The 24,374-nt window shown below is 39.1% G+C and overlaps 1 protein-coding gene across 1 annotated transcript in view; it reads right to left on the reverse strand.

The window, feature by feature from the left end:
• The window catches only part of CERKL (CERK like autophagy regulator), a gene marked incomplete at its 5' end in the record, with an annotated part of 125,128 nt that extends 109,172 nt beyond the window's left edge, over positions 1–15,956 (reverse strand). The window contains one exon of the mRNA XM_081262467.1: positions 15,719–15,956. Within this exon, the coding sequence (XP_081118593.1) occupies positions 15,719–15,956 (238 nt within the window). The remainder of the gene's footprint in view (positions 1–15,718) is intronic.
• Between the last annotated feature and the right edge of the window lie 8,418 nt (positions 15,957–24,374).

Consider the following 24,374-nt stretch of genomic DNA (forward strand, 5'->3'; position numbering starts at 1 on the left):
GACCATGGAAACATGGAGATTTAAACACATATATTAAATTATGTAGAGACATTAATGAACAAGGGCAAGTCTTGGCAGCTGCAGTACAACAGGCTTTAGATGCCAGGCCAAAAACATGCTACAATTGTGAACAAACAGGACATTTTAAAAGGAATTGCCCCATAGGAGGAGGGTTTAACAAAGCTAGGTCTCGAAGGAGTAGGTATTTGCCCACGATGCCGTAGAGGGAGACATTGGGCTAATGAATGCCACAGTCTGGCTGGGCACAAAACACGAGCCACTGAAGCAGGAACAAACTTTTTTGAACTGCAAGAAAACACTTGACACACGCTCCCGGGGAATTCTCCAGAACTCCACGCCGCTCATCCAAGAACCAGCCACCAGAAATATCTCCTCCGGAAATCCCTCCTCCTACACTTCCCCAACCAATGGGAACTCTCGGGGAATCTGCACGAGAACTCCAAAGTAGCATGAGAACTCAAAAGTAGCGGCTGAGGTGGAAAGAATAAACCAAATACTTGACAAAACAAATAAGTTTACCTATTACAAGGAGGAAGAAAAAGAGTAGAAGGGCATGGATGAAAGTTATACTTTTTCGAATCTAAATAAATTCAACTTTGGAATAATAAAATCTTTTACACATAGTTATAAAATAAAACTGGATTTTAAGAAAAGCAGTGTGTAAAACTCAAAAGCAAAGTGAAACAATTATACCTTCAGAAAGGAATTATTCCAAGTGTGTTCAGTAATTTGACTACACCTCTGAACAACAACAAAAATTGCAGAACTTAAATGGTTTTCAGTAATTATATTATTGTATAACACTGATATAACAATATTCTATTAGGTATATATGTTTGTTAGGCAGGATAAACAAATGAGTATTGTCATTAGGAGTTAGGATTTTAATAGAGGAAAGGACACACAGTAAGAAACACTTTAGTCCTGAACTGGAATTCGAAGTATCACCATAATCTCATGAGGTATTTTCTCTTTAAAAACAAAACAACTGGGTTCAATCCCTAGTACCTTCCACACGCCAACACACACACACACACACACACACACACACACACACACACACATACACACATACACACACACACACACACCCCAAAACACTTTTCCTAGCTCTGTTGTCTATAAAACCTGGTAACAAGACTCATACATGGAAGGTTTTAGCAATGAGTATACTTAGTACTCAAACTGTGCGCTTAGTACTCAAACTTAGTATTCAAACCACTACCCAAAAAGTCTTCCATGATAGGGAAATTCCCTGTCTGAGGCTTGAAATATCCCATATGAGCCTGGAATATCTTACCATTCCAGAAAGACAGCTGAGAGAAGGTCAAAATGAAACAGAAGTTGAAGAGGCTCCCTTTGAATCAAAAATCTAAAGTTGGATACATCTGAGAACCAGTCAGAATAGTCATTGCTGTGAACTGAAATATAGTACATTTAAAATGTCTAACTCCCTGAGTTCATGATAATGATAATGGTAATGAACCTCATTGGTCACTGTGGCTCCTGGAATCCTCTTTGAGGAGAGACTCCCTGTTCCACTGCAGGGAGTACAGTTAGCTGCTGTCAACTTGAGCTCCAGAGCCTCAGGTGACACCTTTCCAGGCCATGGGTTAATACAGCTGAAGTTTGGCCATTTATGACCAAGATGAGTCTCCTAATGGGCAGGCTTTTCTGGAAAGCTCTCTCCACAGGTAAGCCAAGACTTTGTCAAATCTGCATGTTGGGCTGAGTCTCTCCCTTCCCCAGTCTGCTTCCTCTCTCTTGATAGGTATCAGGTTGCCAATGGTCTGAAGGGAATCCCTGACCAATTGGCTTCCCCATCATTTTCTCTTTTATAGGCATTTGCTGCCAATAAACATTTCATATTCCTTCAGAAAACTATGGGCCAGACAAACCCATTTGCTCAAAAAATAAATTGCAAGGAAAAAAAAAAGGAAGAGCAATCTGAATTAAAAGATTTAAAACACACAGCAAGCAACTACAATATAAACCTCTTTTCAGTGGTAACATAAAAAATAAGAAGTATCAGTGGAATCTGAATAGTAACTGAATATTTAAAGATATAAAAGATTATATACACTAGAATAATGGCATTGTAGTTACATTTTTAAATCCTCATCTCCTAGAAATACATGCTGAAATGTATACAGATGAAATTTTATGATGCTGTGTAATAGCTTCCAATGATTCCAGGGAAAGAAGAGATATGGATAGGGCATAAGTGAAGCAAAAGTAGCCATAAATTGAAAATTGTTTAAACTCCATAGTGTGCTACATAAAGCCTCACCCCTCTTAGAGCTGTATGTGGGGAAAACATGATGGTTTCTATAATAAAATATTTGGTCTGGGGGCTGATGTTGTGACTCAGTGGTAGAGTGCTCATCTCACAAGTGTGAACAGAGGGTTCAATTCTTAGTACCACATAAGAATAAATAAGTAAAATAAAGGTATTGTGTCTATCTACAACTAAAAAATTATTTCAAAAAATATTTGTTTTTTTTAAATCTTGTTTTAAAAAATGCCATCTATTGTTCCCTTTTTGTTTGTTTGTTTGTTTGTTTGTTTACTAGGAAATTTTCAGAGACCAGAGAACTGGAATTATCTATTTTTGGTACAACTGTCTCAGAGGCTGCAGGAAATCAGATGACTCTATTTTAAAGGTTTTTTTTTTTTAATTTTTGTTTTTGTTTTTTAATTTTGGTTTAGACCATGATGCTTCACTATTACTAACTGGGATGAAGGATAGGCTCCTGAAGGTAGTAAGAGAATTTCATCTTGAGGAAGCAGCATAACCTAACAGGTACTGGGCAGGCTCTCTGGTCAGACTACTAGAATTTGAATCCCAGCTATTCCATTACAAGTATGACCCTGGACAAGTTACTTAATACCTCAGGGCTCTAGGGGTAAAAATCCTATCTGAACTAGAGTAGAAGGTTAAACAACATAAAATACTTAACATAGGACCTAGCAGAGTAAACACCAATACATGTTCAGTATTTTCAGTCAGCTCTGGGCACTGTTGTGTAACAGCAATGGTAGTTTCCATGATACTGTTTCTGATAAAAATCTTGGAATATACATAGGAATTCCCTGATGCCAGCTGGTACATTATTTTAGACTTATCTTTAGGCTTACCATAAGTCCGTAGCACCATGCCAGTTATACAAAAAAAAAAAAAAAAAAAAAAAAGAAAGAAAAAGAAAAAAGAAAAGAAAGAATTACCAACTGTGTCTTTTTTCCTTGTTTTAGTTTTATATGTATATTACCTACTTGCCTGCTACCTCTGGATCCAGTCATTTATTACACTAAGGATCTTAACTACTGGTTGGTATGGCAAAAGTTAGTATAGGGCGTAATTTCCCAGTACTCTGTTCCTTTCCTTCTTTCCTTTACTTCCTACAGCACATACTTATCTTTGAAAAACACAAGAGCTACTGTGAGCTCCTTCCCTTTACTTAACACAGGAGCACACACCTGCATGTACACACACATACATATACACTCATGCACGGAACTCACTTGCTTAGCAGATACAGCCCCCATCACCAGCACAGCACCTCCAAAATGGGGGCATAAATTCAGTTATATGGGAAGGCCTTCGAGAGGTTTGTGTGTATGAGTTTGATGATACATGTAGAGTTGTAGTTTGCCGCAGTCTTGGCTGGGCACAGAATCACCAGCCACTCAAGCAGGAACAAAACTTTATTTTGAAAAGGTGGCCAATACTCTGTAGGCGCCGGCAAGCCAAACCCGGTCCTCCCACGCGGGCGTCTACGGGAACCTCACGTCTCTTGGAACCGGGGGTCCCCCGGACCTCCCCCGGAATTTCCTCCTACTATCCTTCCCCAACCAATGGGAACTCTCCATGAGTCCCGTAACATGAGTCCGTAACATGAGTCCGGTAGCAGGCCAAGGTGAACAGCGGGAGTCCAATTTGCATATGAATGTAAATCTTTTTTTTTAAAATTTTTTTATTGATTATTTAAAGCATTACATAGCTCATGATATATCATCTTTCATACATTAGACTCAAATTGTGTTTTGAACTCCCATTTTCACCCCAAATATAGATTGCAGAATCACATCTGTTACATATTCACATTTTTACATAATGCCATATTAGTGTCTGTTGTATTCTGCTACCTTTCCTATCCCCTACTATCCCCCCTCCCCTCCCCTCCCCTCCCCTCCCATCTTCCCTCTCTACCTCCCCTGCTGTTATTCAATTCTCTCCCTTTTTTTCCCTCCCCCTTGCCCCTCATAGCCTCCTATAATTTTATGTATCCTTTTTTTTTTTAATTTTTTTTTTATTGATTATTTATCGCATTACATAGTTCATGATATATCATCTTTCATACATTAGACTCAAATTGTGCTTTGAACTCCCATTTTCACCCCAAATACAGATTGCAGAATCACATCTGTTACATATTCGCATTTTTACATAATGCCATATTAGTGACTGTTGTATTCTGCTACCTTTCCTATCCCCTACTATCCCCCCTCCCCTCCCCTCCCCTCCCATCTTCCCTCTCTACCTCCCCTGCTGTTGTTCAATTCTCTCCCTTTTTTTTTTTTCCCTCCCCCTTGCCCCTCATAACCTCTTATAATTTTATGTATCCTTGAAGGTCTCCTACCATTTCCATATGCTTTCCCTTCTCTCTCCGTTTCTCTCCCCCCATTCGTCTTTGTTTACTGTAGTCTTTTCCTCATGCTCTTTCTTCCTGTTCTGTTTTTAGTTTTTCTCTTTATATCAAAGCAGACATTTGGCATTTGTTTTTTAGGGCTTGGCTAGCTTCGCTTAGCATAATCTGCTCTAATGCCATCCATTTCCCCGCAAATTCTATGATTTTGTCATTTCTTAGTGCTGCATAATACTCCATTGTGTATAGATGCCACATTTTTTTTATCCATTCATCAATTGAAGGGCATCTAGGTTGGTTCCACAGTCTAGCTATTGTGAATTGTGCCGCTATAATCATTGATGCAGCCGTATCCCTATAGTGCGCTCTTTTAAGGTCCTCAGGGAATAATTTTATGTATCCTTGAAGGTCTCCTACCATTCCATATGCTTTCCCTTCTCTCTCCGTTTCTCTCCCCCCATTCGTCTTTGTTTACTGTAGTCTTTTCCACATGCTCTTCCTTCCTGTTCTGTTCTTAGTTGTTCTCTTTATATCAAAGCAGACATTTGGCATTTGTTTTTTAGGGCTTGGCTAGCTTCACTTAGCATAATCTGCTCTAATGCCATCCATTTCCCTGCAAATTCTATGATTTTGTCATTTCTTAGTGCTGCATAATACTCCATTGTGTATAGATGCCACATTTTTTTTATCCATTCATCTATTGAAGGGCATCTAGGTTGGTTCCACAGTCTAGCTATTGTGAATTGTGCCGCTATAATCATTGATGCAGCCGTATCCCTATAGTGCGCTCTTTTAAGGTCCTCAGGGACACCATCTCTAGCAATCAGAGAAATGCAAATCAAAACCACCCTAAGATACAATCTCACTCCAGTAAGATTGGCAGCCATTATGAAATCAAACAACAACAAGTGCTGGCGAGGATGTGGGGAAAAAGGTACACTTGTACACTGCTGGTGGGGCTGCAAAATGGTGAGGCCAATTTGGAAAGCAGTATGGAGATTCCTGGGAAAGCTGGGAATGGAACCACCATTTGACCCAGCTATTGCACTTCTCGGACTATTCCCTGAGGACCTTAAATGAATGTAAATCTTAACATAATCATATCTCAGTGGCTAGCTGGCGTCACTTACAACCAAAGGTGCCATACATCGTATATTTGCTTGTGGCTCCTAGCAGTAGTTGTCACTGTCTGAAATGTAATCTAATAACCTAGTTAAGTAATACACTAACCTAGTTAAGAACAATAAAGTTCTGATGAATAGTCTGATACTGAGATGACACAACTGCAGTGAGGTGTACCTACCACATTCTTGGCAGTTTACACAAGAGTGGTCCACTTTTCCAAATTACAAAAAGTGGCCAGAGTAGGCAATAGTATCTTCCTGCATACTCAGTTGCTCTGTTCTCCACATCCCTTGCCCTGCCTCTTTGATCATGTTTATATTTCTGCTGTTCACTCCAGGACCTCCTGCTTTGGACAGTCCCATCTGGATCACCCTTTCTGGTTTAATGACCTTGGCCCAGCCTATCAGAGTCTCATTTGCCTGTCCCTTGGTTTCAGTGAAAGTGCTATTCCTTACTCCTAGTGGGATACTTCTGTACCAATTCCAGGCACATAGGGCCCCGTGGGGTAGGAAGAGAGGAGAGACAAAAGGAAAACAAAAGTGGTAATACATTTTTAGAAGTACTATTCTTTATATGGTGCCACATGGATGTGGCCCAGTTAATAATAACATTAGTCTGCAACTTCCATGGAGTCAGAGTGTACCAGCTAAGATAGTGATGATTTCAAATGAACAATCCTTGAAAGAGATTGCATTTGCCATATTTCAGCTTAAACAATAAATCTCAATGATTGTGAAAAACACAGTGATTTTTGTACACAAAACCAACTTTCCTACTAATTCACAAATAATATTTTGTGTACATACAAAATATATTAAAGGGCTCTATCTCTTTGATAGCTCTTGAACTCATTTGCTTGTCTATAAATAGGTTGCTCAAATTGTACAACTTCATCAGTTCTACACTGGGGTTAATTTTTTTTGAAAATTATATCTTCCATTCTATATAGAAATAAAGATTAAAACTAAAACCTTGGAATAAAGGAAAATGAACTTGTTTTCTTTTTGCCATGATGAGGATTGAATCCAGGGCCTCCTGCATGCTGGTTGAGTGCACTACCATTAAGTTACAACCTCAGTCCAGAAATAAACACTTTAAGTTTTTCATGTATTAGAGCTGTGTTGTTTAAAGCAGTTTCCACTAGCTGCATGTAGCTATTAAATTTAATTAAAATTAAATATTGTTTAAAATACAGTTCATCAGTCACACTAGCCATATTTTTGCTTCTCAACTAGCCACGAGTGGCTGGTGGCACCTATACTGACCAATTCAGATGCAAGCACTGCTATACTTATAGGAAGCCTAACTAGCAGGCCTGCTTGAGAAAAGTCACTCTATGTTTGCTTTTCTGTGAAAATTTTATCTAAATAAAAAGTAAAACCTTTGAGCATAGACCTTTCTAACATTTTAAAACTATTAATAATTTTAAAACTTTGTAAGCGTACAGTGTATGCAGTTATTAGGTAAACTTGAATCTTCACATCATCTTTTAAAAATTCCTTCAAATTTGACAGCTTTGGAATACACTAATAATTTTTAGGTAGGTACTTTCTTATTAATATGTGGACTGATGAATCAAAGCATCAAGTCTTACTGAATAATTAGTTCTTCAATAATTCACATGAGTAATAGGTCATTTGGGGGGTTAACCCCTGCTTCCATTATTTCTGACCACAGGGTATACCGACAGATGTCTCACTTTGGATGTACACAACAGAACACCGGGTATCTGTTTCACGTACATCTGTTCCCAAACAGCTTAGGCAGATTAATACTTAGAATATACCCTGCTCTGCTAAGTCCCACATAATCACTAACTCTTGTTGTTCTCAAATTGATTTTTTCTCATTTTCACATTTTTCCACATTACCTTTCATGTTGCAATTTTTTAGAAAGTAAATATGTTTGTATAAACCCAAAGCTCAAGAAACCAATTTTGACTCATAGCAGTAAGAAACATTTTCAAGACCATATTTTGAAGCCTAGATTTCTCAGATTTTCTGGTCACTCCTCCAATTCAGCTGAACTCAAAGTTGTGGTGGTAATAATTATTTTAAAATTACATCATGAAGTTGTGCAACCTGGTTAAAAAATAGAGTTGTAAACCACGCTAGTGATTTGAAACTCTCATTTAAAAATAAAATATTTGAAACAATATTCTAATACTAAACAAAAAATTTGCTCAGAAATTATAAGATTACAGGAAAATTAAATGGAATGCAAAAACAGACGACCTAGTCCTTTTTGTTGTTCATGAAAAAAAAAATCTGCTTACAACTTGCCTTGACCAGCTCTTTTCTTCCAGAAAGTGGTTTCTTTGCTCCAAAGACCAGACCTGTTAAGAAGCCATTGCCCACTTCTCATCAGAAGGCCCTGAAGCTGAGGCAGAGAAGTAAAGGGCCCATATTTCCCATGGGGTTCTTCTAATTAGAAACTCATTAGGGCTGAGAAGTTCCTTCTGTAAAATACAACACCCCTGCACACACACCAGACGGTTGACCCCATTGACCATTCAAACCTTGCTCAGATTACTCTTATTTGACAACATGCCCAGTTTTTTTTCTTTAAAATGCAACTTCACAGGTGGTCAAAATTGATAATGTTTAGACATAATATAATACAAATCCCTCATTTTTCTGGTGAATAAATTCAGAGGGTCATTTGCCTGAGTCAGTTGCACACCTTGCTATTTGTAGAGACATGATCTCAGGGCCTTTGCCAACTCCTGAAATCTGTCCTACACCACAGATGGGAGCAGACTACAGACAGCTGGGGGAGAGAGGCTATAAAACACTCAGAAGCACTTTTTCATACTTCAAGGTGCTGTCTTTTATGAAATTATGATGTTAATTTAGTGAGTCATAATCAGCATGTTTATAATGAAAACAGAACATCGGAGTGACTCACGTAGCAATGGTGAGAATTGTTTTGTGAAACTTTTGTTTTGGAAAATCACATGCTGGCACAGAAATATGTACAGTACTTTTTAGTCCCTACAGGGCTCTCACTTCAGAGGACTGTGTGGAGACACATGCTACCATCGTGAGACAGCATTGCAGACATTTGACATGTGTCACAGAGATCCCTAAGTGGATCATTCTTAAATGAACTAAAATACAAGCTTAACATCTAATCCCACCCATTCCTTCCTCTCTCCATCAATAGCTTTGGCTTTATGGGACCTAGGTAAAAACAATCAGTCACATAAGACAGTAAACACGTGCAGCTTTGAGGATGCTATATTCTGCTTCAATCTTACATTTCAAATAAAAGCTTACTTCCTAATAAGGACATATTTCAGAAGATTTGTCCTTGGTTGAGATTGAGGATAATGCAATAGACAACCACTGGTGGTTTTTAAAATATTGAACTCTGAAAACACTGGATCCAGTAACAGCACAAGCTAACAGTTACATCATGAAATATACAAATTAATTTGTGGCATCTGCCCATGTACCCTGTCCAAACGTTCTTCTTGTTTTTTGGTACCTTACATCCAATCTTGGCACAACATGGGGAGCTGTGCACCCTGGGCCCTGTACTTGACCTGCTTTGCCTTAGAATCCCTTGACCCAGGTTGATTTGACCTTTCATGTTTGGCCTCAAAAACATCATCAGATGCTTCTTTCATCTCTTCAGAACTTTTCTCCCTCCTAGGTCACAGACAGCTTGACAACTACTTATATTACTGTGAATAAAATCATGTAAGATCCACACGCAAAATGGCCATAATTGTGAATTCCAATAGATCATCAGGCACAATTGCAGACAATTAAATAAAAGCATTTTGGTAGAAAATTTCTATTATAGTGGTGGCATTCTTGTCTACTTCCTGCTCCTTGCGTTCTACCCTGTAGCTGAGCAAAATGGAACATTCCTGCCCTGTCCCTCATAGTAGAGAATGGACCAACATTAACTCCTAAAATAGAAGTACAAGAATAATACAAATTTGAAAGACCCTCAAGGAGCTTATCATCTAATTGAAAATACAACAAAGTTTTATTCAGTGTCTGTGTATGAGATCCAGTTATGCCTAAAGAGAAAAAGAAATCTATAATAAACCTTTATTTATTGGTTTTAATGAATTTAAACATGTAAGCATCAAAAAACAGCACAAAGGAAGCCAATTCCCTGTAGCTATAAAAGCTAAGAAAAAACAGTATATGGAGAACTATTTTTGTAATCCTTTCTATTATGGGGTGGTACAATGAGAAAAGTACTAGGGAATAAAGATGCAGAGATAGGCAGGTGCCAAGCATGAAGATCACATGCAAAATATCTCTCATCCCACTCCCTTCCTCAATAGAGATCATATCTCCACTAGGAGAAGAGGAAATCCACTGCTATCAAGAGACCTCTGCCTTCATGTGTTATATACTGGAGATCCATGTTTTGTTCCTATGCTTAGTAAAAATTGGGAGGAGGGAAAAGATATTGCTTAATACTGATGATGGGTCAGTATTAAGTAGGAGTGTAGTAATCAAGTCACAAAGCAATTAGTAAAACTAAAGTTCAGGAGACCAGTAAGTCAGTCACAAATTCATTCATTCAACAAATATTGCTTATGTGCCAAGTACTCTTCAAGGTACCAACAATAAACATAACAGATGTTTTGAATATATATTTTTTCCAGCCAGACTGTCTCCATGCTTTTTCACCTGCTTTGTGTCCTGGCAAGCCACTCTATATAGTCATCAAGTGTTCCCTTGTGCTCTGCCTTCTAGTTGGCTTATAGTCTGTGGTATGGGATAGAAGAGAAGAAGCTTGGGAATTTAGTTCCTATCTCCCTTCCTGCAGGATTGACTCAGGAAATCTGTCAACCTGAGGCAAAAGCCAAAAGGAGCTATCTGGTAACTTTCTCCACATAGTCTCTGAATCCAGGCTCAAGCACCTGCTCTCTCAGTTTACAATTTTGGGCCTACAAATGGTATTACTTGTCAATTTATCACTAGTCCCAAGAGTATTTCAAGATTCTTATATTCTTCCTACACCTTTAAAAATACAGTCATTCCCCTTTACCCATGGGGAATATGTTCCAAGATCCCCAGCAAATACCTAAAACTGCAGATAATCCTGAACCCTATGTACAAGCACTGCAATACTACTAATCAACCTGATAACCAAGACAGCTACTGAGTGACTGCTGGCTAGACAGTATGAACAGCAGGGATATGCTGCACAGAGGGATGATCCATGTCCCAGGGAAGATGGAGCCGATGGCACGTGATTTATCACACTCCTCAAAACAGCATACAACTTAAAACTTATGAATCTTTTATGGAATTCTCCATTTAGTATTTTTGTGAGTAACTGAAGCCATGAAAACAAAACTCAGATAAGGGAAGAATAAATACTGAACTACCTTTTAAAAACTCTTCAAATCACGCTAATATGAAATGCCATTTGTTTGTTATTAGGGCAGTCAATAATAGAAAAAAAAATCCTGTCCTCTTAAAGTGGGTGGTCTTAAAGGACAGACAACAGAAATCATATCATATATGAGAGTATAAATGTCATCAAAATAATGTAAGGCAGTAAAAGGAACCAGGAAATGTGCAAAAGGGAATTTTAGATAGGCATCGGGAAAACCACTTAGGTTTTCCTGTCAACCTGAGGCAAAAAGCAAAAGACAAAATGTTACCTTTTTAAGGTAACATTTAAGCACAAGCTCAAGGGAGGTAAAGGAGGAGCCCAAGTGAGATCATAAGGCCTGAGCTAAGGTTATGATTGACTGGACAGAGAAGGAAGGTATATGTGAGAAACACTTAGCAAACAGAAGAAGCAGGATTGATGATTGATTAAAGTAGTAAGTGAGGGACATCCAAGCTGGGATTACCTTTGAAATCCTCATTTAGATTCCAGGTGGCTGCCTAAACAGTCCTTTACATATTGAACCAAAGTATTTATTACTTCTATATGGAATCTCATGATTCCAATGTAAGGTATAAGAAATTCTTGTTCTCCATCTAAACATTCCACCACAACTTACATAAACCTGAGAAACAAAGTTAAATATACTGACAACTGATTACTGACTTCCATATTCTTGATAGGGAACAAGACCAAGAGCAAGAAAAGTTGTTTTTCTTATGGATATACAAAATTTATAGCACTTCTGATGATAACTAATGGTAGTTGATAATTTTGGGCAACACAAATCAGAAAGTACACAATTAACCAGATCCAACCAAGTTCATTGGTAATGCCACATTTGACAAGCAGACAGAAAGAAATCCCATCTGAAACCAATAAGTGAGGTGTTCCTGGTGTCACAGAACTGAGGGAGCCAAGTCAAAGTTAAATGAAATAAAAATCCAAATAGGTGGGACCTGAAATTTCTCATTTGATTGAAGGAGGCCAGGTCTCAGATGGTAGAGAAATAGGTAAGAGGCAGTGAGAATAAACCATTTTTTTTTCAAAGCAAGTGAGAAGGGGCAGAGCATCAGCTAGAGGAATTTAGAAGATCAAGGTAGGGAATGTCAAAATGGGAGGTAAAAGAGCTAGAGGAGAAAAAAGGCTGCAGACCTAAGAAGGAGAGCACAAGAGAGGAGACAACTGCCTAGAAAAGGTGGGAGAGATGGGATGGACTGGTTTTGAAGAGAGATGACAATCACCCATGCTTACTAGGTTGACTAGTGGTATTGCTGCACAGGGGGCTGATCCATGTCCCAGGGAAGATGGAGCCAGGTAGCAAACTGGAATGAAGGTGAAAGTCACCAAAAGGGAAGAGATGTAGAAGGTCAGAGAGCAATGGCCATCAGCAATGACAGGAATTGGGATAAAGAGGGAACAAAGTCAGATAAAAGTTTTAAATAAATGTAGAAGAAAAACCAGGAGAAAACTTCCTGCTTCCTACTAATAAAACTCAAACTTCTTACCTGTGTCTTCAGGAGTCTATTTGCCTGTAAAATATTCTCTTACTCCTACATTTTGACAGGCTCTATCAGTCACTATTCCCAGAAGACAGCCTTTTATTTTCTTCCTTTATTACTTCAACCTAAAATTTTTCTCCCATACCCATTACATCTTTTTACTACATTGAAAAGTGTTCCCCAAAACTCCAATGCAGTTGGACATCAGAATATGACCATATTGGGAAAGAAAATCTTTGCCGTGTAATTAAGGATTTTAAGATGAGATCACTCTGGGTTTAGGGTAATCTTAAATTCAATAATTTCTGCCTTTAAAAATAGGGCATGCAGAGAAGGAGGGGAAGGCCTTGTGAAGACACAGCCAACAGTTCTGCTTCCACAAGCAGAGGAATACCAGAAGCCACCAGAACTGAAGGAGGCAAAGGAGGACCCACTCAAGCTTTCAGAAGGAGGGTGCACATGGAAACCAGGCCTCACACATGCCAAACAAGCACTTAACCCAAGCTGCACTCAGCTCCCTAATGACATCTTAAGTGACTTGTAGCCTCCAAAACTATGAAAAAAAATACAGTCCTGCATTTTAAGCCACCAAATTTGTACTGATTTGTTACTACAACCCTAGGAAAATAATACAAAACCACAACCCTTCATGAAACAGTTTTCAGCTATTTTTTGAGGGGGAGAGTAGTGACTTAAACAGCAAATTGTTTCTGCATGATCAGAGTCCTGTCAAAAACATATTCCTCCCCTCTAAACACATTGAAATACTTAGAGGCAGGGCCCACAACTTATGGATCTTTATATCACTTAACAAAAAAAGTTATTAGTTTCCTAATGTTTGGTGACACAGAGTTTTATTGGAGTCACATGTCTTTCCTGAAAAGTACAATTTCCTGAAGGAAAATATACCAGGTCATTTTTCATCTTCACAGCATCTAGCAAAGCACCTTAGCATAAGTACCAAAATATCCATTAATAGAGTAACTGCTGATTAGGTTAACATATTCATTGACTAGAACTAATATACTAGAAACATTGCTTCCATTAAAAAATAATACCAAAGATGAGTGTTTATGCTTCTGAACCTCCCACCTTGACTTATGCTCTCCACACAAGCCTCACTTCTGTGAGGAAGGGTAATAGTCATTATTCCAAGTTACCCTTGAACCCAATAAAGAGCATATAAATCACTATAGTTATCCTCATTTACTCTGCCAGCAACACCATCAATTAGTCACAATTTTGGCCGTGATAGCCCTCATAAAACACTTCAGTGTCTTTGCTCACATTGCTCAAGATAGGAAATCAGGGAAAGATTGCATGGTATCTTATCTCAGTGAAAACAACTAAGACACTATGAGGTTTAAAACTGGGTGGTCTTAAAATATTCCATATGTTTGATCTAATAATGCCCAGAGACCTTTCTACATCTTCATCCTATCCTTTCCTGGGACAGCAAGTCACCCATCAACCATCAATGGACATGGTCTCCCCCACCTTATTCCATGTCCTCCCAAGTACCATAACTTTGATATGTTTTATCTTCCATTTTCTGACCAAATTCACCAGTTCCAATCAAATTCATTCATTAGTTTTCATTGTTCAGTTTAAATTAATTCAACTTCTGTGGCTCCAAATTTAGAGGACCAAAGTGGTTTAAAAGTCAGGCATTAATTACAAAGAAAAAGTAGTACACTCATATAAAGGAAAGAAAACCAAAAGGTTTTCGGGTGAAATTAAAGAATCAGTATTGAAACCTTTAGAGTTATGAAACTGTCAAGTTGTCTTTTTAAACTCCATTACCAGGAGAGCTAATTAAACCTACTTTTCCTCAATCACCACTCAATATAAAATGACATTTCTTTTTTCATGTCATTATTTGCTTTTCCATGTACCAGTACTGAAACATTGATTTGTGTGGTTTCTCATCACACAATGTCTAATTCTAATTCTATAGTATTTTAGCTTTATTGTAGGTTAAATTGGCTCTTAGGGTTCTGATTATAAACTTCTATATCACACAACTTAAGCTAACTTAAAGACTCACAGAATAATTCCATAATCATCTTGCTGGCTTTTAATTTCAAAGGTTGGAGAAAATAAATCACTTTGGTTTTCAAAACACCTGAAAACATTTTAATCAAAGTCAAAGACAGATTTAGTTCAGCAAGGGGCATGACAGACAGCACATACAGAATTCCCATCCATAACCCATGCTGGGTTCCAACTAGAGGGTTTCATTTTGTTAGACTTTTGAACAAGAAACTTTAAAACAGTGACTGCTGCTTTCTATAACATCAACAGCCCATGATGTCTAGTTTACCACTAGGGAAAGGCAATTTTTAAATTTTTTTTACTTAACTAAAACAGGCTTATGTATCAAATTCCAACATTTTCTACTGAGTCGTCTCTGGGTTAAGACTTGAAATATTTCTATTGTAAACTGCAGCATTACAGCACTAAAATTTTAAATGAATAAAGGCAAATCCAAGGAAACCAGATTTTGAGTTAACACCCCAAATCGAGTTTCTAGACAGCCTGAACAAGCTCCACAGTGGCAACGAATGTGACGGTGGGCAAATCCCGGAACCCCAAAATATTGGGGTTATGAGACATTAAAATGAGAGTTGAATTCAGAACCCATGTGGTAGACACTTTGTGAACGGTTTATACTATCAGTGTACCTTCAGAAGTTGGACTGAAGCATCAATTAAGTGGGGGTGGAGTAGTTGGCGTCCTCCCCCCTTGTAAATCACCTCCCCCCACACTTGTAAATCACCTCCCCTTTCGGGTTCAAGTTTCTCTGCGCTCTGCAGGAACTGAGCGTGACGTGACGTCTGTCGGGAAGTGCCCTGGAAGGGAAAGCCTAGCTGGTGGAGACAGGGGAGTTGCACACATTTCCCCGGTTGGGAGGGAGGAGGCACTGTGGAGGACACTGTAGCCAACCGGGCACAGCAGGAGAGGGGAGGCCAGAGGAGTGAAGAGGAGGCGGAGCAGAAGCACCCGAGCTATGCTGCCTGGGAGACTGTGGCACCGGGACTGGCACTCACCCGCCCGCCGGGCGCTCAGGCTGAATGGGCCGCCACTTCAGGGCCCGTTGGCTCAGTACTACGTCGCAGCTGCCCCTCCGGATCTCGAAGATGCCCCGGAGCAAAACCGGATCGGCGGTCTCTTGGAACTTCTGTGGGGACTGCGACTGCGCTGAGAGCAAGGCTGCCACTTCTGGGGGCGCCTCTTCCTCCCGGCCGCCCTCCTGGGCGCTCACCCGGCTGTGGCGTCTCCTCCGTGGCATGGAGGAGCCTAGGCTGGGCCCGAGTTTGGGGTCCGGGGAGGCCTTTGGAGAAAGAGGAGGAGGCCACAGCAGCCACTGCTCTTGCTGCGTCAGGCGCTGCCACAGCAACGGCGCGTCCCGCTGAGACCCAGGAGTGAGGCGTGGCGCGGGAGGAACCGCCCTGGACCTAGTCTGCACCTTGCCCTGCCAAGCTTCTCCACCACTCACCACAAGACTACCCACTCCGGGAGGAGAAATAAGTGACGGCCTCCATTTGGGCCTTGGGTGTTCGAAAGAATTAGGCGCGTCGCATTACCTGGAGTCCTATGAACCAATGCTCCTCAAACTTTGAATTGCATATTGCATGGGCATCTTGTTAAAATGCAGATTCTTACTGAGTAGGTCTGGAAGGGGGCCCCAAATACTAAATTGCTAGGCGAGCACTCTACCACTGAGCCACAACCCCAGCCCCAGCGAATACTAAATTTCTAAGAAGCTACTAGATGAAGATGAGGGCTGCTGGCCATAGTGCACATTTCGAGTTGGAAGCGTGGAAGGCTCTGTCCACCTCCTTTCCAGTGAGCTTCCTGAAGAGCAGAGGTGCTACTTGATGACTCCTTTTGCATGCCTAGGAGAGATGATCTGTAGACAGTTGGGACAGAGTGGGAACTCATCTCCTGAAACTTCTGCTTTGCATACACAAATTTGCTTCTGACAAATTTAGTTTTAAAGGAAGTTGTCCCCATGCTGTTAGCATATAGGGTCATACTTTTCCCAAGATATTACCTTCTCTGCACTCTTGCCTTTGTTTGGATCTGGCAGTACTGTAGAGATTACAAGCAGCATCATTTGTTCTCCAAAAGGCTACTGCTGTTCAGTAATGTCATCTGTAAAAGAGGAGGATCCCTGGGGCCTTCACTTTTAACCTTCATAGTTTGAGTTCCTAAAATTCGATTTTTGTGGTGGTGGTGGTTGTTAATCTAGAAAACATAGAGTCTGGAGGCCTGTGGTTCTCAATCCTGGCTGTATGTGGGTCACCTAGGGAGCTTTTAAGAATCCAATTGTCTGGGCCATAGTGGAAGACAATTAAGTTGGAATCTCTGGGGATAGGACCCAGACTTCAGGATTTTTTAAAGTTCCCCAGGTGATTCCAGTGTTTAGCAAAGGCTGAGAATAACTGCTTTAAGAAATGTAACAACACAGGGAGTAATTTGTGGTGGGGAAGCATGCAGGGAGAAAGTTAGTCCCCAGTGGAGGAGCAGACTGGGAGGTAAAGCAGGAGGCTTTATATAGGGTCATTATAATTCTAAGAAAAAATCAGGAGTTAAAGAGAGTTGTGAATCTAGTACTGGTGTGCTAGTGCCAAAATAATTCCATTAGACAGGCAGCCACTTCTCTTCTTGTCCTCACCATCAAACAGCAAATTAAGAAAGAAGACCTAACCATAACAGGAGTTTTTCCAGCCATTCTAGTAAGACATAGGCCTAGCCAAATCCTTTTCAAACATAAAGCACTTGTGTGTCAGTTAAGCGAGGATTCTTACTGTTCAGTGTTCTAAAAACAAATACCCAGGGTTCCTCAGGAAGCAAAAAAGAACTTCAGTTTGATCTGATTGAGTAGAAGTGCAGCTGCTGCTAAGCCTATGCAGACTTCAGGTGGCTCTCTCAGCAGTCCTTAGTGGGAAAGGGATAGTGCCCTTTCCAGAATGAGTTGCACTTCTGGAGTCAGCATCTTGTATTCACAGCTGTGGGTCAATCAACAGGATTAGAGCTCACTGGCATTTTAAAAGCTCACTGAGAGCCAGGGCAAATAGGCCAAGGCAATGACTACTTCTTAAGACCTTTGCACAGGGCCAAGTTGCCATTTTTCAAGCTTCCGTCAGCCCAGAAGTCAAAAAAATTGGCATTGAATTGCCTTAAATATGGAAGTAATAAGGACCATGTTCCATTTTTCCCCCATAGATGAGATGCCCTCTTCCAGGGAACTAAAATGCAATGCCCCAGAGCTCTGTGCTCAAGATCTATCTACAGACGTCAGTTCCATGCTTTATACACTACCTATGCTGCAAAAGAGATGGCATCCATCCAATTTAATCTCCTAAACTCCAGATATTATGTCCAACTGCCAACCTGACACCTCTACTGACTTATCCAATAGCATTAAAACAAAATTCTTGATTTTTCATCATAGTCCCAGAATATTTTGAATCAGCAAATAGTGTTATCAGACTCTCTGATATCATTCTTATCTCCCACTTTGTCTTATATATCACTTCCAATCAACTAGCAAACCTGGTCCACTTCATCTTCAATATATACTCTTTTCAGCCCCCTCTCATCTTAGCCTATGGTTCTGCACCTATCAGGTGTATTGATACTTCCAGCTCAGAATCTATTTTCCACTTAGCATTTATATCATGTCTTTAATAGTGACAAGAGCATGTCACTCCCTGCTTATAACCTTCCAGTGACTTCTCATCACTCTTGGAATATAATCAAAATGCTTAGCAAAACTACAAAGTTCTACATAATCTGGCCTCCAGCTACCTCCCTAAGGTATCTACTAACTTCTTCCTCTTGTTCATTCTGGTACTCAGACACACTGAGCATACTTCCTTCTTGGAGCATTATCTCTTGCTGTTCCCGTTGGCTGGAATGCTCCCTCTGTCCACTCCCATAGCCAGCCAAATGTCTTACTCCCCACTTTGCACACTTTTCTGCTTAATTCACCTCCTCAAGAGGCCATTTCTGAGTAACCCCGATAATCTACTTTCTATAACACTGTGTATTGGGTTTCTGCTGATGTAAATGGATTACAACAAACTCAGGGCTTAAAAAAATCATATTATCTTATATTCCTGGAGGTCAGAAATCCAAATCAACTTCACTGGAGTAAAATCAAGGTGTCAGCCAAGAGGCATTCCTTCTGGAGGCTCCAGGGGAGAATGCACTCCTTCCAGCTTCTAGAGATCATCTGTGTTTCTTTGCTCATAGTCCCTTTCTCCATCTTCAAAGCCACCTATTAATCACATTCTGTCCTCTTTGTTTCTGTCCTTAGTTCTCTTTTTCTTTGACATTTGACTTTGGCCATTCTCTCTCCCTCTGATATCTTGTGATTACATGAGGTCTACATGAATATCCTTAACTCAATTACATTTGCAAAGTCCCTTTTGCCATATAAAATAACATATCACAGGATCTGAGGATTGGAACATAAACATGTTCAGGTTGTATTCATTTCTGTACCATGCCCTTCTTTATTTTTTCTTTACAGCAATTATTATTATCTCTTGTATGTTAACTTCTTTATTGGTCCAGCTTCCCTACTGAATGAGTCAATGTACTGGGTATTGAATATAAGCATCGAATGTTGTTATTGATAGAGTATAAACTCCTTAATAGCACAGAGTTTATCCTATTTACTGTTAAATTCCCAGAATCTAGTACAGATCCTAATACATAGTGAGTGCTAAAAAAAAAATTCTGAAAGAATGAATGAACTCTTACAACATTTATATGTAACAATAAAGCCAAGCTACCTCAATTTTTCCCCTTAGTTCCTGAAGATAAGTTGTCCCATAAGTGATCCATGCTGGTGCCAATCATAATGCCAAAAGATAGAATCCCAAATGCCATAATCCTAAATGTTGAAATCCTAAAAGATCAAAATCTATAAAGTCTAAAATCCCTAAAGACTAAAATCCCAAAAATCACAATCCTGAAAGATTAAAATCCCAAATGATAAATCCTGAAAGCCCCAAATCCCCAAGACCATAATTCCCATGGGGAAAAAATGTGTGTGTGTGTGTGTGTGTGTGGTGGGGGGAGCTGCATAAAAAGGAATAGAAAGCCAAACTCTGAGAACGGGATTGTCCATTCCTTTCTTGCCTATGTCAATGACAAAATCTTTGGTTTTAGAATTTGTCATTTGTATGCATTGCCATTTCTTCTAGCTGAGGAAACTCCAGGAAGTTTTAATGAATTAAAGCCACACTTGCCTGAAAAAGCTAGCAAAGTTATTGTTTCAAAAATAATGCATGCAGTAAGATGAAAAGTTAATTACATAATTTACTTGAAAAATGTACCAGACAGAGTAAATAGCAACAGCAAAGACCCTGAATGAAAATGGGCTTAGCTATTTGAAGAGAATAAGGGCCAGTGTGGTAGGACACATGGGTAGGAAAGAATGGAAGAAACATAATCGAAGATGGGTTTTGAGCAGGTGGGCAGGAAGTAAAGCACATGTGGTCACACAGGTCATGGTGTGAGCTTGGATTTTATTCCACCTCCAGTGACCACTCCTTAATAAAATACATACTGTTGACTAGAGTTTGAAAAGGATCTATGTTGATGGTAATTTGATAACCATAAGCATTCAATTGTTTGCCTTACAAACTCCAAACCTGGAAGCCAACAGACTTGGGAGACCAAAGGGAGTGACATAGGATTGAATATCCACTGGCCAAAGTGCAGATCTATACCAGTAGGTCTGGACCAGAACTACACCTACTTCTCCCATTGCACTATCTCTGTTGGGTGCAGATTCATCAGCCTCCATCTGTGGCACTGAGAAGGTGACTTCAAGAGGCTGACTCATGGCGTAAGGTCCCTGAGCTTTGCCTTGCTTCTCCTGGAAGCTTGGGTGTTTTGTTTGCAGAGCATACTTAATGTTAAAATAGCAGAGATTTTCATGGTCTTCCTTTTAGACTTGGATTTCTAAGAAACATGGATGGAGACACTGTCTCTTGACTTCACCAAATCCCTAAACATAAAGTGACTATTTGACTATTAAACTAGGACCCTTGCTGTTTAATGCTCTGGAAACAAATACTCAAGCTACAACCAGTGCAAGAAAAACAATGTTCAGGAAGCTCCCTGAAAGATCTTTTGAAAATAATTTTATGCATTCACATGTTATTTATATGAATCAGTTTTGGACCCAAATCCCAAAAGACAAAGAAATGAATGTTGACATTCCTAAAAGATGAAAATTCCTAAAGGCTTAAATTCTAAAATATCCCAAAAGTATAATTTTGGAAAAAAATAATTTCAAAGAATTTTAAATATATTTATTTACATTTTTAAAAGGGATGTATTTGAGAAACATGAAGATATGAGTGAATACTTCATAGGCCACTCTATAATAAAATAGATAATAATAACACACTTTGGCAAGCATAAACAGGTGTACTAAAAACAGTTGCACAGTTATAGCACTTATGAGCAAACAAACCATATTCATAATAAAATGCATGAAAAAAGTGAAATGTACAAATGTCTAGCACTATAACTCGTAATTGTGAGCACCTAGATTTATGACTGCAGTCATTTGAAATACTGTGACAATCTAAGTCTTTCGATGATGTCAATTGAAAACTACAATGGGTCGCTTCACATATATAATTGCCCAAAGAGCTGAGATCTCAGGAAAATCTTTCCCAAATGCAGATGTACAAAACAGAGAGCTGTTCATTTTTTGAGGAAGTTTCAATGTTTTATGTGCACAATGTTTACACACAAAGTCAACATTATGATAACTGTAGTCAATTTTTTAAAAATGTGTAAACAAACTAGAAGTCTCTAAAAATCTTTACAAAATGGATACGTATGGCAATGAAAATGATGTAAAGATAAAACATGCATCGGAGAAAATTACAAAGAGTAATACTAGAAATTTAAAATAGGTGAAAAAAACTAAAAAAGGGAGGAAACCAAAATGAAAATTCAACATTTGGAAAAATGTGTCATAGTGATAGATTATGGGCAATTGCAGAGAGATAGTCCAAAATAGATGGACAACTTCCACACTACATCACTAACTTTATTCTGAAATCTTTAATTGTTATGGAAATCTGCTTTTTAAATTCCTTTTCCTTTGAGGGCATGGTTCTTCTCAGAGAATACAGTCCCATTCATTTTCTATGTTGCATTGCTCTTTTTGAAATTATTTTATGACTCAGTATATACTGACATGAGCATATGCACCAGGTAGTGCCTTCAACACACATCAGACGGCTTTGCTCAATATCTGGGTTGATGTCACCTTATCCACTCAGAATATCTTCCCTGTCCAACCAAGTAAAAGCTGATCCCTATTTAATGTTTTTTCCTTCATTTCACTTTTTGCTACATAAAAGTATGCAGTTGATTTATTTGTTTACTTATTTCTGTCTTCCCTCTTCCATCAAATTGGCAGTAACTCTGTGAAAGCAATGACCTCGTCTGCTTATTTATGGCCCTATCTCTTGTGTTCAGAACAATGCTTTTGATATAACAGATGCTCAATAAATGTGTTGAATGCGTGATGAATAAATTAACTTTTCAAATTGAACTCCTGTATTGATTTTTGATATTGCTGAGCCCATTATGCCTTATGGGTGAGAATAAAAATTCACAACAGCAGGCCATATTTATTTTTTCCATGTCAACATCTATTTTGAGTGAGGTGAGTTTTAGTTGTGTCCGCCTCTTGGCTATTTCTGATGCTAAATGGGCATGTTGTCAAGGTATCAAGGGGACAGCTTCCTTCTCACGCTGAGTGGAGATTTTGTCAGAATGTTCCTGCTTCTCTGTTCCTGCTGCCTAAAAGGTACAGGTCCATATGTCCCTGCAACAATGGCAGGAAAAAAAAAATAGAACAAATCCTAGAATCCCACAGTCATAATATCAAAATTTTTGCATGTGCCAGTTTTTTGTACTTAGACTGAAACTCTGTTTAAAACAAATTGCTCAGCAATGTTCTAGAATATACCTCACTCACCCAATGTGATCTTTAGCGTTTCAATGGGCAACAATGAAATAGGCTCTCTCCCTTTCTTGAGTGTTTAAAAATCCCCCCTCTTAGGTGGGTTCTGATGTTCATAAACTTGTAGTCAAAATTTCAAATGTATTTTCACCAAATAGACAGCTCAAAGCATTTGACAATAACTGCTAGCAATACTGTACTGTAGAATCTTAAATTAGATATAACCAGGCACACAAATGAAATCAGAAATTTAAATAAGAGACCTATGTTCAACTTCCACACTATGGGTACAGTTTATATTATAGCTATGAAAATGCATTATAGAAAAGATGCAATGCCCCTACTCACTATTGAAAATGGATCATTGCTTTCAGCCTTCTCACTCCTGGGCATCTAAGAGTTTATCCTGGATTCACTGTCTTTGATGATTACTTCATTAATCTGTCACCATTTGGTGTGAATCTGTATACCACTTATATACATAGCAGTGGTTTTTAAATAATATTTTATTTCTCACATAAAAAGATATTAGTTGGACATAGTGTTGCATGCCTGTAATCCCAGCTACTTGGGAGAGCTGAGACAAGAGGATCCCAAGTTCCAGGCCAATCTGAGTAACTTAGAAAGACACTATCATAAATAAAAAGTTAAAAGGGCTGGGGATGTGGTTCGTTGCTTTCCTATCATGTGTGAGGCTCTGGGCTCAATCTCTAATGCAAAAAAAAAAAAAAAAAACTATTTATCAAGAAGTCTGGAGTCAGACTGTTCCTGGGTTTGCTCATCCAATGTGATGTCATTAAGATATCAGGGGTTTTGCAACTGTCTACTTTAAAATCCCCATGTGGTAAAAAGAACTCCACATATTTCTGGTGGCTTCCAGAAATATGCTAGGGTACTAGGATATCATCTCTATAAAAGTGTTTAAAGCAAAAATGGGAACTTTTCTTAAGAGGTTGTTTTATTTCTTACTTTCTTTTCTTTCTTTATTTCCTTTGTGTGCCTGGTTATACCTAACTTAAGATTCTACAGTACAAGGCTGGGGTTGCAGCTCACTGGTAGAGCACATGCCTAGCACATGTGAGGTACTGGATTCAATACTCAGCACCATACACACACACACACACACACACACACACAATACAGGTATTGTGTCCATCTACAACTAAAAACAATATTTTAAAAAGAGTTTCTACAGTAGAGCATTGTTAGCAGTTATTGTCAAATGCTTTGAGCTCTCTATTTGGTTAGACTTTTATATCTGGCTCCTGATGTAGCTTCACAGAGATAAAGGTTAAAGGGCTGTCTTTTGTTATTTATAGCAAACTTCTGTCCACCATATCTGATTTATGTTAATGAGATGACTTTTGGAAAACCCCTAAGAACAGTGCATAGTTACCCAAAAAGCTAATCATGTGATTAGAGGGTTGCAACTTTTCAGCCTCATCCCTGACTTCTGAGAGAGGACAGGGGATAATATTGATCATCATTGGCTAGTGATTTAGTTAATCATGCCTACATGATAAAGCCTCCATAAAACCCCTAAAAGAAGGAGTTCAGAGAGCTTCTGGGCTAGTGACACATGGAGGTGCTCAGAGGGCCATGCACCTGGAAAAGATGTGGAAATTCCCCTAACACAGACCCTATATGTCTCTTCCATTTGGCTCTTCCTGAGTTGTATCCTTTATGGTAAATTGG

The sequence above is a fragment of the Spermophilus citellus genome, assembly GCF_964194105.1.
Source record: "Spermophilus citellus genome assembly, chromosome: 11".
NCBI classification, from domain to species: Eukaryota; Metazoa; Chordata; class Mammalia; order Rodentia; family Sciuridae; genus Spermophilus; species Spermophilus citellus.